This window comes from Caretta caretta, chromosome 2, assembly GCF_965140235.1.
Source record: "Caretta caretta isolate rCarCar2 chromosome 2, rCarCar1.hap1, whole genome shotgun sequence".
Lineage (NCBI taxonomy): Eukaryota > Metazoa > Chordata > Testudines > Cheloniidae > Caretta > Caretta caretta.
Genome location: NC_134207.1, coordinates 198,874,538 through 198,893,434, shown reverse-complemented (window position 1 = coordinate 198,893,434; position 18,897 = coordinate 198,874,538). Strand labels below are relative to the sequence as shown.

Sequence of the window (18,897 nt, the reverse complement as noted above, 5' to 3'; positions counted from 1 at the left end):
AGATGTGCTTCACTTCTCCTGAGGGCTAGTCTATACTGTAAGGGAGTGGTGCTGCTTTCAAGGCTTTATTACTAATGTTTCTGAAGACACAGAATAAAGGAAAATATCAGGGGAGGGATGTAATTGTGGACAAGAATATTGTGTGTATCATGCAGGAGAATGGCATACCTGCTTATAAAAGCTAACTTTTCATTTAAGTGGTAAAGGTCTTTTTTTTTCTTTTTTTTGACACTGAAAGCAGCACTCCAGTCCTGGTTTTGCACATTGATGCGTATTATTAAATAATTCTGGTTTGTTCATTCATTGTTGAGTGAAAGCCGACCATTTGATTTTGAAGCATGAAAGTGTGGGGTTATGCAGAAACAGAAGCAGTGACATCACTGGGATCTTTCTTCTGTTTCGACTGGGCATTTTTTCTACGTAACTAGTTGACCACCCAACCCCTCTATGATTAGTCTGCTGCAGCAGACTAATTCCCTTACCCTCATATCTTCCTATCTCAGTCGCTGTTGCCCATCACTTATTTCCCCTACTCCCATGCTTTGGGAATTCATCTCCATTTTCTTCTTTTGTCAAATCCCTCATTATATAATCAACAAACAAAACCACCCACAGAAAATAGTATTTGTCACATATCACTCTCTTGCAGCCTTCCACCCCCTCCCTCCCAAATCTTTTCTTTTTCTTGTTATTTAGACTGTAATATCTTCAGGGCAGGAAATTAAGATCTACAGTCTTCAATTGTTATTCTTTGTCCACACTATGGAAATTTTTGAACAATTCTGTATTGCTGACATTACCCATTCACCTTAACTGGTACCAGCACCAGAGTGCTGTTTGCATGTGTACCACCTAGCCCTACTTTTGAACAAGACTAATCACAGTATTGAAGACAGCATCAACCAATGATAGATTGTCTTCACTAGCACTCGGGAGTGCCAACACTGGTTTATGTAAACTGGTGTTAGCATTAAGAAACTTTAGAATTAAGAGCATTCATGACTTTGCAGTAGGCACTTAGCATCTTGCTGGACTAGGCCCATTAATTATTTTGTCTGGTAATCTAACGTGTGTGACAAAACTGTTAAGGATCATTTAGTTTTATAAATATAGACCACTGCAGAGGTGGGCCACAGCCGGCCCACGGGACTGTCCTGCCTGGCCCTTGAGCTCCCGGCCGGGGAGGCTAGCCCCCGACCCCTCCCCAGCTGTCCCCCCTCCCCTGCAGCCTCAGCTCGCCATGCCGCCAGCATTCTGGGCGGCGGGGCTGCGAGCTCCTGCAGGGCAACGTGGCTGCGAGAGCCGCCGGCCTGCCCCAATGCTCTGGACTGCGTGGCTGGCTCCGGCCAGGTGGCACGGCTGCCGGTCCTGGTGCTCTGAGCGGCATGGTAAGGGGGCAGGGAGCATGGGGGTTGGATAAGGGCAGGGGGTCCCAGGGAGCAGTCAGGGGACAGGAAGCAGGGGGCAGTTGGATAGGTGTGGGAGTTCCAGCGGGCCTGTCAGGGGGCAGGGGTGTGGACAGGGGTCAGGGCAGTCAAAGGACAGCGGGGGGATGGAGAGGGGGTGGGATTCCGGGGGGGACAGTTAGGGGAAAAGGAGCAGGGGGGTTGGATGGGTCAGAGGTTCTGAGGGGGGCAGTGAGGGGCAGGAAGGGGGAAGGGGCCAATAGGGGGCGGGGGGCCAGGCTGTTTGGGGAGGCACAGCCTTCCCTACCCAGCCCTCCAAACAGTTTCAGAACTCCAATGTGGCCCTCAGGCCAAAAACTTTGCCCACCCTTGGACTACCGAGACTGTATCCTACCTCTTTAATATACAAGTTTAACCTCAAACCTTCTTGAAAAAAAATATTCACACTGTTTCCTGCTCTTAAGTGAAAACTGTATTAATTTTACAGAATCATGGGACTGGAAGGGACCTCGAGAGGTCATCTAGTCCAGTCTCTTGCACTCATGGCAGGACTAAGTATTATCTGGACCATCTCTGACAAGATATCTGAGGAGCAGTTGCAAATGTAGCTGCCTCTATGAACGGTCAGTTTTATAAACCAATGAATGGGTTATGCACATTATTCTAAACAACCACATAACTCTTAGTCTTCTTTGACCTGCCTCCCCATGTTTTCCTTGTATTGATTTCCTATGTCATGTCTTTATTTAGTCCAATCTTGCAAAATGATCCACATAGATGTGCCCTTTTAGCCACAGCAGAGTCCCTCTGAAGTCCATTATTACAGGGTCCTATTGTCACCCCCAGAGATTACCTTAAAGGATCAGGACCTTAGACTATTAACTCTTTGGGGATGGGATCATGGTTGCTGTATAGGGACTAGCATGTTTTGGGGAGTTACACAACAAAAAAGGAAAATGATATAATTAGGTGTGATCTTTATCATACAGAAGCCAAAGTCTATACAGAGTACATTATATTTTTGTAACATTATATTGAAATAGATTTTGTTCAAAGACAAAGAAAGCAAATCACAAATTCTGCCCAGGCATCCTTGATAAAGACTTTGCTTGGTGAAAATACTGGATTAATCCACTTAACTACATTTCAAATGAGAGGAAAGCTATACCCAATGATTGCTGATTCTATGTTAAGTTATTAATACAGTGTAGTGAGACTGATGCTGTATTTGATTTATTGGATTTCCAAAACAAACAATACACTTGGCAATATTATTAATTTAAAAGTCTGGATACAGGGAATATCCTAATTTTTATGTGCATATATTAGTCACTGTGCTGCTACCTAATCGTTTTAACAAATACAGATTTAATAGTCTCATCACTGCACATACTGGTGGAGTAGTTTGATGGCAGTATGATAAGCATTCTTTAACTAGAGAGCTTTGAACCACTCTTAAAGGAAAGAGAAGGGGTAAAGACCAATATGAATATTCAAAACTTAAACCTCATAACTACGTAGCTTTGTAAGATCCATGATCTCTGATACGGAGAAAGAAGGAGAAATGGCATGGAGTCGAATTGGATTAGGTAGATAAATTTCATATTTTCCAGAACTGAATTATTTGTGAGAATTCCATACAGTAATACAAGGAATTGGGATAAATGTCACTAAAAAGGAATGAGAGGAAGGAGAAATAACTGGAATGCTAATAACTTTGAGCTCTCAGATGGTGCCCCATTAAATTTGTGGTGTCACTGACAAAAGTGCCCTGCTGAGTAGAGATGAGTCAGACCACAGTTTCCTGAACTTGAATTTGTACAGCTTCCTCTGATAAGATGAGGTCTGCACTAGGCCAAATCAGGTGTCAAGGAAGCATACTGTTGCAGGCACCTGAAGTATGACAACATTTGGAATGGTCTTTTTTAGGGCAGTTACACAAAGAGTGAGCAATAACTTCCCTTTTCACTGAATAGGCCCTCTCCACTGAGGTATTACCCTGACCTGAGTATGTGATAAAAGGCCTGGAAACTTGAGCCACACATACTGCCATAGAGATATTCAAAGTGCTAAAACCCTTGCAATCAAATCTGAGATATCAAGTGAGGCTTGCAGAGTGTAGTTACAGAATGATGTTCACGTGTTATCTTTGGCCTGTTTTTTCCTTGCTCCTCCAGCATTGGTTCAATGGGTTGTACACTGCCTACTAATTTTAAAACACAATTTTTATATCTCAAAAGGAGATGTTTCTCGACAAACCATTTATCTTCTCTGTCTCTCAGAAGATGCAAACATAAGGGATGTTGGTGATAGGTGCGTAAAAGAATGCACAAAACCTGTTGAGGCACTTGGTAAAGCTTATCAGACTTTGATACAGAAGGCAGAAGTACCATACAGTTATCCCTGACTGCCTCAAGAAGGCATTAATTCACATGTAAAGTAATGAGCCTTCTGAGCTGCCAGAGTCCCAAAATTCAGAGCAGTGACTCTCAACCTTTCCAGACTACTGTACCCCTTTCGGGAGTCTGATTTACCTTGTGTACCCCCAAGTTTCATCTCACTTAAAATCTACTTGCTTACAAAAATCAGACAAAAAATACAAAAGTGATACAGCACGCTATTACTGAAAAATTGCTTACTTTCTCATTTTTACCATACAATTTTAAAATAAATCAACTGGAACGAATATTGTACTTACATTTCAGTGTATAGTATATAGAGCAGTATAAACAAGCCATTGTCTGTATGAGATTTTAGTTTGTACTGACTTTGCTTATGCTTTTTATGTAGCCTGTTGTAAAACTAGGCAAATAACTAGATGACCTGATATACCTCCCGGAAGATCTCTGCATACCCCTGGTTCAGAGCATCTGCCATTAGAGGGAGATGTAGAAGAAACCACCACATTCTCAGCCTAGCTTAATATTTCATCAGCTATCTTGGTCTGCATAGTATCACCTCCCATATCCTACCTGTGATGTTACCCTTCAGATTTAGACAGATCCTATGAAGGAACACGTGTTTCAGCTGCTGAAGGAAGGAGGCAAGAGACTTCTAAGGATCATGATTCTGCAAGAGGCTGGAAGAGTAGCCTGGACTGCAGACTTGGCCTTCCTCCTGTGGTCTGAATAATACCTGACATAAGGGCTTGTCAGTGAGGCCAAATTCATTTAATAGCAACCAAAAGGAGGGTGCTGGATGAAGTCACCACATGAGATTTTAAAGTCTCCTAACCAAGGCAAGAAATGGAACAGATCGTATCACAGCTTGGGTTAGTTTATTCCAGGAGGTGCCCAGGTGAACCTCTAAATATATCCCAGACGATACCAAAGTCAATTCAAACAACTCCTGGAAAAGCAGCATCAACAGAGGGAACATGAGAAGAAAGACTGATCAGATCCAATCAATGGTTATGCAGTATCCCCTGGTACCAAAGGATCCAATCTCTTCTCTTTAGCAGACAGAGACAAAAATCCAGAAAATTGGTAGCACACCAAGGACTAGATACACCCTTTGTTCTGGGGGAGACTGAACCATGATTTCTGAGCCGCTCCTTTGATATATGTCTGTACAAGTGTTTCTTTGGAGATCAAGATTCCTTTGGCACCAACTAGATCACAGAGCTCCTTTTCCTCTTGCCCACATACTTGAAGGTAGGGGACAGAGGACTCAGGCCATCTGGAAATTCAGGTTTAACTCTACTGCCGGCATGGCACTAGTGGCAGAGCAAGGGTCAACAGATACCTTTAAGGCCAAGAACACCCCGTGCACTAAGGTGCTGACAGTAACAGCAGAAGCAGACATGCAGACAGCATAGACTCAGCAGTAGCATTCACCAACAATGCCTTTGTTGCATTACATGCCAATGTTACCATCATTGATCCTTTGCTGTGGTTCCAGAGGATGGTGCTGGTCCCAGCAGAGTCCAAGTCTGCTTCCAGAGGAGGACCTTAGCCCTGAACAATTCCCAGACCTTTAGCCTCATCCAGGCCTGGTCTACATTATATGGAGTTTTAGTGTCACAAAAAACTCTCTTTCTGGCAGCACAGGCATCTACACAATTTTGAGACCTAGCAACAATGCCCTCAGCTTTCAGTGGCAAAATTTTACCAGTCCCCCAAGCAAATTAAGCCCTCTATCAAAATGCTGGTGTGGATGTAGAAGTACCTATACAGATATAAGCAGTCCTCCAGCAACGAGCCCACAATGCAGCTGTTCCTACAGCCATGACCTCTATGGTCCAGTTTTTCTAACTTGCTGCACAGGAGTCAGTGACCAGCAGTCCTGTACAGGCATGGCTCCAGTTCACCCTTGTCCTGCTGCATGGACACCTCTCCTGGATTTCTCAGGACATGCAGGGAGAAACATGTGTGGGCACAAACTCCCACAATTTTCTGGGAGGAATGATGGCATCTCATAAATACAATACAAAAATATCCCACAGCTGGAGACTAACAGCTGGGGCCTTTGGCAGCCAGGGAGTGGTGAGAAGTTGTTGGGGATTGTAGTAAAAAGTACACCTCCACCCAGATATAATGCTGTCCTCGGGAGCCAAAAAATCTTACCGTGTTATAGGTGAAACCGTGTTATATCGAACTTGCATTGATCCGCCGGAGCGCGCAGCCCCGCTCCCCCGGAGCGCTGCTTTACCGCGTTATATCCGAATTCGTGTTATATCGGGTCACATTATATCAGGGTAGAGGTGTATATTATTTGGACTTTTACAAAAAGTAATCAGCAGTGAAATAGTTTATTCATATTGCCAATGAAATTGATCCAAACGCAAAATTTACAACAACTCATGGAAATGAATAGGGAAGTTCAACCTCTAAGAGCTATTGTTTCAGGCTATGCGCATGCTCAGGAAGACAACAACGCATCAGTTCAGGTTTTCAAGTTTTCTTCTAACTGTAGAGGTTACACTTTTTTAAAAAATTAAAGCTTAGATTCCACAGCACAGTTCTGCAGGAAAAGTGAATTCTGCAACAAATTCCAAGACCTCAGAACTCAAGGCCATGCCTGAACCAGATACTCTTCCCTCTCTCAGCTAAGTTTACAGATATTTTCACCTTTCTAAACACTGGCGTGGATATTAGCTTATCCATAGGCTACCATAAGAAGTTTTATGAATTCTGCATGGGAGTATGTACAGTTTGCCATACTTTTACGCGGAAAAAACATCAGTTACGGGCTCCTAAAAATATAAAACTAGGCTCATGCATCAGTTTTTAAAGGGAGGTGAAAATGTTGAAAGCTTCAGGCTTACGAGAAAAAAAAAATGCACGTTTGAGTATAAGTGAAACACACTGGTCCAGATTCTCATCTGGTGTGAAGTGGCATGGCTCCACTGAATTCACTGATTTACACGAGGTGAGGATCTGGATCACTTAAAAAAAAAAACACCCTAAAGATATATTTTGTGCTGAGCTGTGCCTCAGAAGGAAGATCTCCTCCACCTAGAATCAGGACTCTTATGGTTTCTTTATGCTGCCACAGCAGCATCAAAGGGCCATGTTGGGAAGGAGATTATCCAAACAGATTCCATCCTTTACTCCCCTAATAAAAAATAAGAGGAGAATGGCAAAAGAGGGTCCATGCAAAATTTCTGGCTTTTCCCCTGCAAATTTTACAAAAGTACAAAAATCAGGCTTTTAATAGGAACAGCCTTATAATCCTAACTATGGAATTGCTGCTGGTACTTTAGGATTGGTATAGTTTTATGCTTGCTGAGCAGTGACTTTATAGTAGAGTACAATTGCTAAACACACATTTATATTATAGTGTATTTTAACAGTTCTTTTGCAGAACAGCACTGTAAGGCTTGTATGATATAGCCCTATAAAAGAATTCGGTATATGATTAATTACAGCCATTACAATAGATTAAGATTCTAGGTGGCAAACAAACAGCAGCAGTATATTTCACTTAATACTATGGACCAGATAACAACCAGAAATTAATAAGACAAGTGTCATTTTCATGTTTTTTCACATGGAACAGTTAGAAATTTAAAAGCAATCATAGTCTCAGACCTCTTCCTTTGAGAGAGCAAAACCATAGGATATTATATGCCTTAACACTTTCATCTTAAGTGACTATGCTAACACAACTATTTTTTTAATCAACAAAATATTTTAGAACTATTAAAAGTTTGTCTTCATGTTACAGATTAAAATAGCACACTAATTTATTTTAACAGTTTGAATCTTGTTGCACAGCTAATGATATTTTGTTGACACTTTACAGATAATGAATTTTTCACAAATCCAATAAATTTGATTAAAATCTCTGACCCCAATCCTGCAGAGAACTCCATGAAGAGGATCACAGGAGTTTCAAATAGATTCATAGCAACCTAGAGAAACAGAAGGATGAGAGAAAAATCAAAGCCTTTCATATCAGGAAGAACCCTTAACCATGGGTATTTGAAATCCATGGCTGTTCTCTACATCCTCCTCTACCATCATTCCCACAGAAGTTAATGGGAAAGTCTTCTGGACATGGCTCATTATGTGTACTGCTGCTTTAAAAAGGGAGTCCCACCAGAACTTTAAACCTGCCTGTTGATTCAAGATGGAGCATCATGTTTCAGTAGGCAAGTATAAGAATTGTTTTCCCAATGACATAAATGATTACTCTGACAAAAATCTACTTTTCAAGAGAAATTTAAACAGAGTGCAATGCAATTTGTTTTAACTTCCAACAAAGTTTCTGAATTCTACTTTTTAAATTGTTCAGCATAAATACGTGCAATACTTTCATGCTCTGATTACCTCCTGTTCTCTTGTCCATTCGTGAAACCTCTCAGCTAGCAAGAGGAGAAACCTACATTTTATTCTGACACTGAAAGTTTTGCAACATGTTATAGGTTATAATTCAGTGTTCTGGATGAGGACAGCCACAAGCTGACTGTTACACTTTTCTGCCTAGTTCCCCTCTCCCACATATATTGGGTCATCTTTTCTTCCCTGCAAAGCCCAGAAGTCTTCCCTCATCACAGCTACCTCTTTGTTCTTCACGTACCTACTCAAACAAATTTGGAAATCTAACAGCCACCCTCCCATCCAACTTTGTTTGGAAATGGGAATGGGTGTTGCTGAGCTCTTTCTCCCAAGGTGTAAGCTCGTCCATTCTTATAGCTACTTATTGACTGAAAATATCAGCTGATACTCTGAGCAATTACTAGCACTAGTACCTATATGAACAAAAGCAGATGGACAATTCAATTGCAGTATGCAGAGACTATTTTGTAAATTAAAGAGACCTTGCTCCCTAGAAAGCCAAGAATACCCAATTTTATTAGATAAGGGACAGTGAGGTGAGAAGATGAGACCTATTAACTTCTAAAATCTTGAGGAAGATGGTCAACAGAAACAATGAGTTTAGTTCACTAACTGGAAGTACTACTTTTGCTTAATAAATCAGTTTTAAATGCAAAACATGTTTTGGTAAACATACTTTTTTCTTACTTCATACATTAAAGATAGTATTCTTTAACTAAAAAATTCTAGGATGCTGTTTTTGTGCATTTAATTGAATTCCAATTTCCATCCAAATGCAGCTTGATACAAATCATGAGTATTACATCATTGAAGCTATAAGAAATGTATCATTTGCCATTTTCTAATATGATAGAAAATGTAAAAATTAAGAATTTCAATAAGTGTACATTAAACCATATAATTGCTTAAATGTACAGACAATGTATCCCCCTGGTTAGCAAAAAGTACAGAATTTAGCATAAAGGCTGTATTTAGTTGCCAGTCAACATGTTTTAATGGTTTCCAACTAATGAGAATCAAACTCTGTCTAGGCAAATAACTAAAAAAGAAATGCAAAACGAGATTAGAATCAAGTATTTAACTCAATCCATCATGGTACAAACAGAAAAGTGAACACAAGGAAACAATGAAATCATAGGTTTCAGAGTAACAGCCGTGTTAGTCTGTATTCGCAAAAAGAAAAGGAGTACTTGTGGCACCTTAGAGACTAACCAATTTATCTGAGCATAAGCTTTCGTGAGCTACAGCTCACTTCATCGAATGCATACTGTGGCATCCGATGAAGTGGTCACAGTATGCATCCGATGAAGTGAGCTGTAGCTCACAAAAGCTTATGCTCAAATAAATTGGTTAGTCTCTAAGGCGCCACAAGTACTCCTTTTCTTTTAATGAAATCATACTGGTCACCAGAATAGCAGTGGTCACAGCACAACAGCCACCTAACCATTGTCTTTTTTGTAGACACTGCAGAGAAGAATTTTAAGGAGGGGCTTGAAGGAGAACAAAATGGCTTGGAACAAGAGTGTTCTAGGCTAGGGGTTATGAACCAGGGGTACATGTACCTCTGGGGGTTCACCAAGATCTTTTAGGGGGTACATCAAGTCATCTGGATATTTGCCTACTTTTACAACAGGCTACATAAAAAACACGAGCAAAGTCAGTACAAACTAAAATTTCATACAGACAAAATGAGAAAGCAAGCAATTTTTCAGTAATAGTATGCTATGACATTTTTGTATTTTTATGTCTGATTTTGTAAGCAAGTAGTTTTTAGGCGAGGTGAAACTTTGGAGCACGCAAGACAAGTTAGACTCCTGACAGGGGTACAGTTGTCTGGAAAGGCTGAGAACCGCTGTTCTAGGCCTGGCCTCAGCTGGCCAAGAAGTAAGGTGAAAACAGGCTTAATGCAGATGGGGAGTGGAAGAAACATAAAGATGCTGATCTTCAGTCCCCATCCTCACAGGCCCAGGATAGGAGGAATCTGGAGGATTCAGCAGGGGTCACCGTAGCTCCTCCTCCACTTGCTCTGCTCTTGAACACAAGAAGTGTTAGTGGATGTCTGCCTACAAACCTGATAGTAAGAAAAGAAGCAACGGCATTACATAGGCCTGGTTCACGTATTAAAAGGGGTTTTTTTTGGTGTCATATAGGATAAGCTTTTTAAAAAAAGCATAACTTTAAATTATTCAGAAGTTAATGGTATTGGACATACATACTTAGAAAGTGTTCCTACTTGCTTTTGATAATCAGAATTTTTCCAAGGTTGATTTAAAGGCTTCTCATCCATTGTATATATTACAACAGCACCCAAAAGTCCCAATCAATCAGATCAGAACCCTCTTATTTCAGGCATTATACAAATGTGAAGGATGGTCCCTGCCCAATGAGTTTACAAAGCAAATAAACAAGGCCAACGCAGAATGAATAATTAAGGCAGGCAATGGGTTTTTTACCCACGAAAGCTTATGCACAAATAAATCTGTTAGTCTTTAAGGTGCCACTGGACTCCTCATTGTTTTTGTGGATACAGAGTAACACAGCTACCCCCTGATATAAAAGGCAGGCAAGTGTCATGTACTTTCTACAATTAGCCATATATAGGGCCCTACCAAATTCACAATCCATTTTGGTCAATTTCAGAGTCATAGGATTTTAAAATCATAAATTTCATGATTTCAAAGCTATTTAAATCTAAAATTTCACAGTGTTGTAATTGTATTGGTCCTGACCCAAAAAGGAATTGTGGGGGTGTTGTGGTACTACTACCCTTACTTCTGCGCTGCTGCTCGTGTTGGCGCTGCCTTCAGAGCTGAGCTGCTGGAGAGTGGCAGCTGCGGGCCAGGAATCCAGCTCTGAAGGCAGAGCCACCACTAGCAGCAGCCCAAAAGTAAGGATGGCATAGTACGATAGTTGCAAAAAGAAAAGGAGTACTTGTGGCACCTTAGAGACTAACCAATTTATTTGAGCATAAGCTTTTGTGAGCTACAGCTCACTTCATCAGATGCATTCGGATGCTGTAGCTCACGAAAGCTTATGCTCAAATAAATTGGTTAGTCTCTAAGGTGCCACAAGTACTCCTTTTCTTTTTGCAAATACAGACTAACACGGCTGCTACTCTGAAACCTGATAGTATGATATTGCCACTCTTACTTCTGTGCTGCTGCCTGCAGACCTGGGCCCTCAGTCAGCAACGCCACTGTCCAGCCACCCAGCTCTGAAGGCAGCAGCACAGAAGTAAGAGGGCATGGTATGCTATTGCCACCCTTCTCTGCTGCTGCTGACAGGATGCTCCCTTCAGAGCTGGGTGCCCAGCCAACAGCCGCCGCTCTCCAGCTTCCCAACTCTGAAGCCAGCACAGAAGTAAGAGTGGCAATACCATGACCGCCACCTAAAATAACCTTGTGACCCCATTGCAACTCCCTTTTGGGTCAGGACCCCCAATTTGAAAAACACTTGTCTCCCCATGAAAATTGTACAGTATAGTGTAAAAGCACATAAGAGACCAGATTTCATCGTGGGAGACCAGATTTCACAATCCATGACACGTTTTTCATGGCCATGAATTTGGTAGGGCCCTAGCCATATACAAAATGGAACAAAAAGGTCAAGAAAGACTAGTTAAATATAGATTTCTCAAAGCAAGTTTCAGAGAATTATGGAGATTACTGGACATTGTTTCAAAGAGCTACTTGTCTTTCTCCTGCTATAGCAGAACAGCAGACTTGTTTAAACAATCAAAACTGAAAGCTATCCCTTCATTTTCAATGTAATCAACTAAAAAGGGTCTGATTCAGTCTGTTTATTCCATTTACTTTTAAATGGACTGATTAAATGAGGGGAAGACAAGCTCCCTCTAATGGAGACTGTCAAGTCTAACTAAAGACAGTTCAAGCTCCAATGTTTGATTCCAAATAACTGATCCCCACTCATTATACACATGCCAACTTTCACACAAGAAATAAATCAACTTCAAGCCTGTCCTTTAAAACTGCTGAGAGAAACATATGGCTTAAAATTCAGTTTTACTAAAACAATATTTTCTATCTTTTCACCTAGCCAAACACTGCTAAGGCAACACACATTTGATTAGGCACAAACTATGCTATAATCTGTCATGTTCATTTGTCTATACGTCAAGAAATCCTCAGATACAGAGTCAGAACATTTTAGTATTCATCAATATGATTCGCTTAACTAGAAACAGCAGTGATACTAGGCAAGTATTTCATTTTACACTAGCATTTTCCAAAATGTGGAGCATGCCTCTTTAGGGGGATGAGAAGGAACAGGGGAGGTAGGAAGAGACCCGAGTTATTTTCCAGAGTCTCAGCTTTAAGAAGTCTCAAGCTTTATGGTTATGAAGAAACACTCAGGTAATATTTTCAAGGTTAAATGATGCAGACAACCGTTAACAACAGCTCCAATAGAAATGACCATTTATTTCGATAGGTACTAACTCTCATGCTATGTTAGTTCAAATGTTACTTAACTATTTCACTGTCCCAAGGCACGTAAGATAGGACCAGTAGCATTATGAACAGCTACGCAATCTGAGTGACGTATCATTTTGGGTAGGTAACAGAAAGCAAGGTTGAAGGTGAATGTGACCAGTTTCTTTTTCCTGAAGTGGGAAGGTGGGCTTCAGGTTTCAAAAGCATGGGAAATTCTGTAGTAATCCAGAAGTGACCATCCTTAGTTTTAGACAGTTTTGTTATAAATTGATACTTTGAGATTAATGCCTAATATCCTCCCTAAAAAGCTAACTCTTTAACATAATCCTTTGAAGTCTGTTCCAAATCATGTACTAATTGTTTGCTTTACATAAAATCTAACAGTCATATCTGACGCCAACTTTGGGGGAGGGCTTTTTGTGTGTCTGTCTCTCCTCCACCCCTCCCCCCTTACTGAAGTGCCATTTGAAAAATGGTTTGATTTGGAAATCAGACACAGAATTAATCACTGACATTTTTTAAGAATGTAGAAGTCAAACAATATAACAAAAAGTTTAGTGTTACACAAGTGACATGCTTCAGACTAATTTTATCCATAAGGACTCCTAACTGAAGTAATGCCAAGCAACAAGTAGAACAAAAACATTGATTTTTGAGGGAAGTTTCATGATTGCTACCCTCCTAATATTAGTTTGTAAAAATATAATCATCATCCCAGGTCATGAATCCCCACCTCAAAAAAAAAAAAAAATATTTGCTTGTTTCCCTGCCAGTTAATAAAAATGTGTATTTATCAACTAATCCTGGTTATTCAAACATATCGAAGTAAAGCCAAGAAATTATCTTGGAAAATGTTAATATTGTCACCACACCAAAAAGGTAGCTTAATACATGAGATGATCAGATTCTAGTCAAAAGTGATGAGACTTATCACAGAACCATAGAAATGTAGAGCTGGAAGGAACCTCAAGAAGTCATCAAGTCCACTGTGGCAGAACCAAGTAAACCTAGATCATCCCTGATGGGTGTTTGTCCAACCAGTTTTTAAAAGCTTCCAACGATGGGCACTCCATGACCTCCCATGGAACTTAGGCTTTTGTTTTACTGGATCTTAGATGGCCAGAGGGAAAAAGTCCACTTTGGTATCCTGCTTTTGGCAGTGGCCATTACTACGTGCCTTATCACAGGATGTTCTCACTTTCACAGACCCATGGACCTCCTGCCTTTCCATTTGCAATTGTGGAGAACTCCTTCCCCAATTCCATTCACTATCACAAAATATCTATGGCAACTACAGCTGTAAAGTATCTAATACCCACTGCCAACAAGACAACAATCAAAAGCTCTCTTTTAATCCTGTTGTGTATTATAATATTTTGTAGATTTAGTATGTCAATCAAATATGTTTCAGACAAGTCCTATTTCTGCAGAGAACAAGTACAAGATACAGTACCAGTTCCTTCACAATTAAATGCAATGGGCCTCTCTAATTTGTGACCATTTCTAGGAGTGAGAAGGTTGTTCACTATTCATTTTTTTTTCAATCACTGGGTTTTTGGCTGGAGATTACCAATAAGAGTGGAATGAATACCAACTCTAGTGGTGGCTTGATGTACGCAGCTCTCCACTATAAACTTATAGTGAGGACCTGTCTACGTGCAAATGTAATTTAAAGTGATTTAAACAGATTTATTTAAACTGGTGCTAAACTTGGGGTCATACATTTTGGTTTAAACCAGGCTTTTTCCTGTTTATGTTAAATCGACTAGGACAAGATTTAACTAAACAGAAATAAGCCAAACTGAAATAAGTGTCACCAAAACAATTTAGTCCAATGCAAGGCCTAAGACGAAACTAATTTCAAACCACCATAAAATGATAAACTTCTCAGGACTGGTCTCCATTGTGGGGAGATCGACGCTGCTGCAATCGATGCAGCAGGGATTGATTTAGAGGATCTAGTGAAGACCTGCTACATCGATGGCAGAACGCTCGCTGGTCGACCCTGGCATTCCAGCTCTCCAAGAAGAGTAAGGGAAGTCGACCGGAGAGCGTCTCCAGTCAACTCAGCGCAATGAAGACACTGGGGTACGTCGACTCCAGCTACATAATTCACGTAGCTAAACTAGTGTAATTTAGGTCGACTAACCCCAGTTGGAAGGGCAAACAAAACTGTAAGCTGTACAGTGATCTGAAGAGGATAAAGCAGTGTGAGTTTCAAGTAGATAGGGAAGATTAGGTACTAAAATACAAACCTTTTACTCAGAGAAAGACAACTATATCAATTGTGCGTGAGGAAATGGGGACGAGATTATAACTAACCTGCTGATTAAAAAGAATTTCCTCCTTATATGCCTTTCAGGTACCTACCCACTACAGTTGCCACTAGAAAGGTGTGGTTTTCAGAGATGAGCTGTCTATTTTCAATTATTTGAAGCACAAAACAGGGAGGACCACAGCCTTAAATTGTTCACTGAACTCAGTTAAAACTTCATAACTGTTATATCCTTATCCTGACATAAGAGGAACAAAGATTCATACATTTTTAAATGTAGGATTTAAAACAGGAGAAAAAACAAAGGGTCCCGCAGGCAGTATTGCCTTCCCCTCTTTAGATTTAAAAAGAAGATTTTTTTTAAAGTAAAAATTGAAAAAAGAAATTGTTCTGTTGCAAAATGAATTGTCAAGTTCACCCAAGCTACTTAAGTCTTCTCTCATAAGGAAGGTTCTTCAGTCCTCTGATCATCCTAGTAGCCCTTCTCTGCACTTTTTCCAGTTTGAATTCATTTAAAATTTCTTAAACATAAGAAATCAGAACTGCACACAGTATTCCAGATGAGGTCTCATCAGTGCCTTGTACCACGGTAGTAACACTTCCCTCTCTCAACTAACGTATTTTAAGATTGAATTAGCTTTTTTCATTGCCACATTATTCTGGCAGCTCATAGTCATCTTGTGATTGACCAATACACCCAGGTCCTCCTCCGTCATTTCCAACTGGTAAATCCCCAGTTTATAGCAAAAACTCTTCTTGTTAGTCCCTAACAGCATGAACTCGCACTTTGCAATATTAAATTTCATCCCATTTCCATTACTCCAGTCTTCATGGACATCCAAATCTTCATGTACGATATTCCAATCCTCCTCCGTATTGACGGATCCTTGAGAAACTCCACTAGTAACCTACCTCCAGCTGACAGTTCACCTTTCAGTATGACCCACTGTAGACTCTCCTTTAACCAGTTCCTTACCCACCTTTCAATTTTTGTATTAATCCCCATCTTCTCCAATTTAACTAATAACTGTATCAAATGCTTTACTGAAATCCAGGTAGGCTACATCTACTACATTTCCTTTGTCTCAAAAATTGGTTATTCTCTCATAGAAAGATTAGGTTGGTATGGCACAATTTATCTTTTGTAAAACCATGTTGTATTTTATCTGAATTACCATTTACCTTTCTCTTTTTGATTACTCTCTTTCAAGATTTGTTCTAAGGTCTTGCAAAACAACCGAGGACAAACTAACAGGTCTGTAGCTTCCCAGATCACTTTTTTTCCCCCTCCTTTCTTAAATATAGGCACTATATTTACAACTGTCTAGTCATAGGATATGACCTCCAAGTTTATGAACTCATTAAAAATCCTTATTAGGCTTCCAATTTCATATGCCAGTTCCTTTAATATTCTTGGATGGAGGTTATCCAAACTCCCTATTGAAGGGGAATATTATTACACTGACAATCCCTAGTAAAACAGAGTGTGCCTGTTCGATGAAGATGCTGCTACTTTACTACTCATTCAACTATGCTGCCTTTTTTTGTTAGCTATATTAAGGAAATTACCCTACTGTGAACTCTATGCTTAGAAAGACAAATGCAAGTGAATTACTGATAGTCTGTGGGAACTGCGCCCCTTCAGGTCTTCTCTCCTCTGTCCTGGGGCCTTTCCAGAACCAGAGAGACATACTGTTAACAGGCCAGGAAGGCATTTCTCTCCACCCTCCCTGGATATGAGTCAACAGTGTGCCCTTGTTGCCAAGAAGGCCAATGGCATTTTGGGATGTACAAGTAGGGGCACTGCCAGGAGATTGAGGGACGTGATCGTTCCCCTCTACTAGACATTGGTGAGGTGTTATCTGGAGTACTGTGTCCAGTTTTGGGCCCCACACTACAAGAAGGATGTGGAAAAATTGGAAAGCGTTCAGCAGAGGGCAACAAAAATTATTAGGGGACTGGAACATGTGACTTATGAGGAGAGGCTGAGGGAACTGGGATTGTTTATTCTGCAGAAGAGAAGAGAGCAGCTATGAATCCCCCCCTCATTCAACTACCTGAAAGGGGGTTCCAAAGAGGATGGATCTAGACTGTTCTCAGTGGTAGCAGATGACAGAACAAGGAGTAATGGTCTCAAGTTGCAGTGGGGGAGGTTTAGGTTGGATATTAGGAAAAACTTTTTCACTAGGAGGGTGGTGAACACTGGAATGCATTACCTAGGGAGGTGGTGGAATCTCCTTCCTTCGAAGTTTTTAAGATCAGGTTTGACAAAGCCCTGGCTGAGATGATTTAGTTAGGGATTGGTCCTGCTTTGAGCAGGTGGTTGGACTAGATGACCTCCTGAGATCCCTTCCAACCCTGATAGTCTACAATTTTATTCCTCACACTGCCAAAAGCTTTTAAACTTCTCAAAAGCATTCACCAGTTCCAGAGTCACTTAATATCACCACAATGCCAAATTTAGTTCTGTTTGCTCATCTTAAAAAGAGAAGCCAAGAACAGGAAGGAAAACTTTCAGAAGGTTGTAAAGTTTAATTCCTGGGTTACATTGTGAAGCATGTAACATCCCAGCTGAACAGTCTCCTCTCCCCTTACTCCTAGGTTATGAGATATGAATACGCCAAAGACTATAGCTAAACTGATTAAAATGAATCTGTCATAAAGCTTAACTTGAAACATTTTAGACAGCTGAGAATGGAGGATGTCAGTTTGGGACTGACGTTCACCTGCATAACACTTTTGTAGCCCTGAAAACATTTCATTCTAACTGAAATCTAGCAGCACAAAATCTAAAGACCATAAAGAGGGTGATGGATGCCCCCTCACTCTGGAGAAAGGTATCTGTAGACATACTCTATCCCTGGCATTCCAACACCCTCCAGGGCACCAATTTACTAATCAAACAACCTGCCCTCAATTCTGGATGAAACACAGCAGCTTACCTCCCACAAACTCCCCCCATAAACACCCCAAACCCACCCAATGTCACCATCTACCTACAGTGACAAACTTGGTACCAATCCCTCTATCGTTGTAACCTTTCCCCTACATTCTCAGCTTCCATCGGAGCACTATCTGCCCTGCTGGAACTTGTCCACACATGGGAGATATTAAGCAACCGCCACATACATAATTCAATGTGCTGACAAGACCTTCATCCCTAAATTCGCAATCTCCCCTCTGGGCCAAGCCTCATAAGGGAACAGTGGGGAAAATAACTTACCACCCAGGTTAGTCCCCCGCTGCCACCGCCACCGCCTCCGGATTTAGCCATTTTCTCCCCGTTGCCTCAATATAAATAAGGAAGAGCTAAAAGGACGGGGGCCGAGACTGGGCTTCACCCCTGACCTCAAACAATACACACACACAGCTGGCTCAGGCTCTTCCAGCCCCTACACACACACACACACACACACAGCTGGCTCGGGCTCTTCCCTCCCTTGCGCGCGCGCGCACACACACACACACACACACACACACAGCTGGCTCAAGATCCCCCTTGCACGCACACCCACCGCCTTGGCACCAGGCTCCCACTCCCCTCGGTCCCGGCCCGGCGTCTATGTCATGCTGAGGAGCGCAGCCGAGTATTACAAAGTCGCGAATCACCCCCCGCTCAGCGTGCGCGAGGCCAGGCCGCCCCGGCGCGCCGAGCCCGCACAAGGCGCTCGTCCGCCGGCCGCTCTCAAACTCGAGGCTGGGCGGCGGCGGCTCAGGCAGGCCCGGCCTGCGGGTCTCGCTCACACCGAGGCGGCGGGCGGAGGCGGTTGGTCCCTTGGCGGTGGCGCGGCAGCTCCCGCGCCCGCGGCGGCCCCGAGGAACACGGTAAAAACGGGATTAAAGGTCCGTCTCCAGCCCAACCCCCACGCCGAGCCGTCGCTTCCCCGCCCCCAGCGCCGCCGCCGCCGCGCCGAGGCCCAGCTCTCAGACAATAACTGCGCTGCCCCCGTCCGGCATCACCGCTACGGCCGCCGCCGAACACC

At 41.9% G+C, this 18,897-nt stretch overlaps 1 protein-coding gene across 3 annotated transcripts in view; it reads right to left on the bottom strand.

The window, feature by feature from the left end:
- Positions 1-18,633, bottom strand: part of TOP2B (DNA topoisomerase II beta) — a 132,630-nt gene extending 113,997 nt beyond the window's left edge. For 2 of the 3 annotated variants that reach the window (XM_048838565.2, XM_048838566.2), the window contains exon 1: positions 18,138-18,633. In XM_048838565.2, the coding sequence (XP_048694522.1) occupies positions 18,138-18,188 (51 nt within the window). In that variant the 5' untranslated portion in view covers positions 18,189-18,633. The remainder of the gene's footprint in view (positions 1-18,137) is intronic. The other variant, XM_075125738.1, reaches the window with a different exon arrangement.
- Positions 18,634-18,897: the final 264 nt, after the last annotated feature.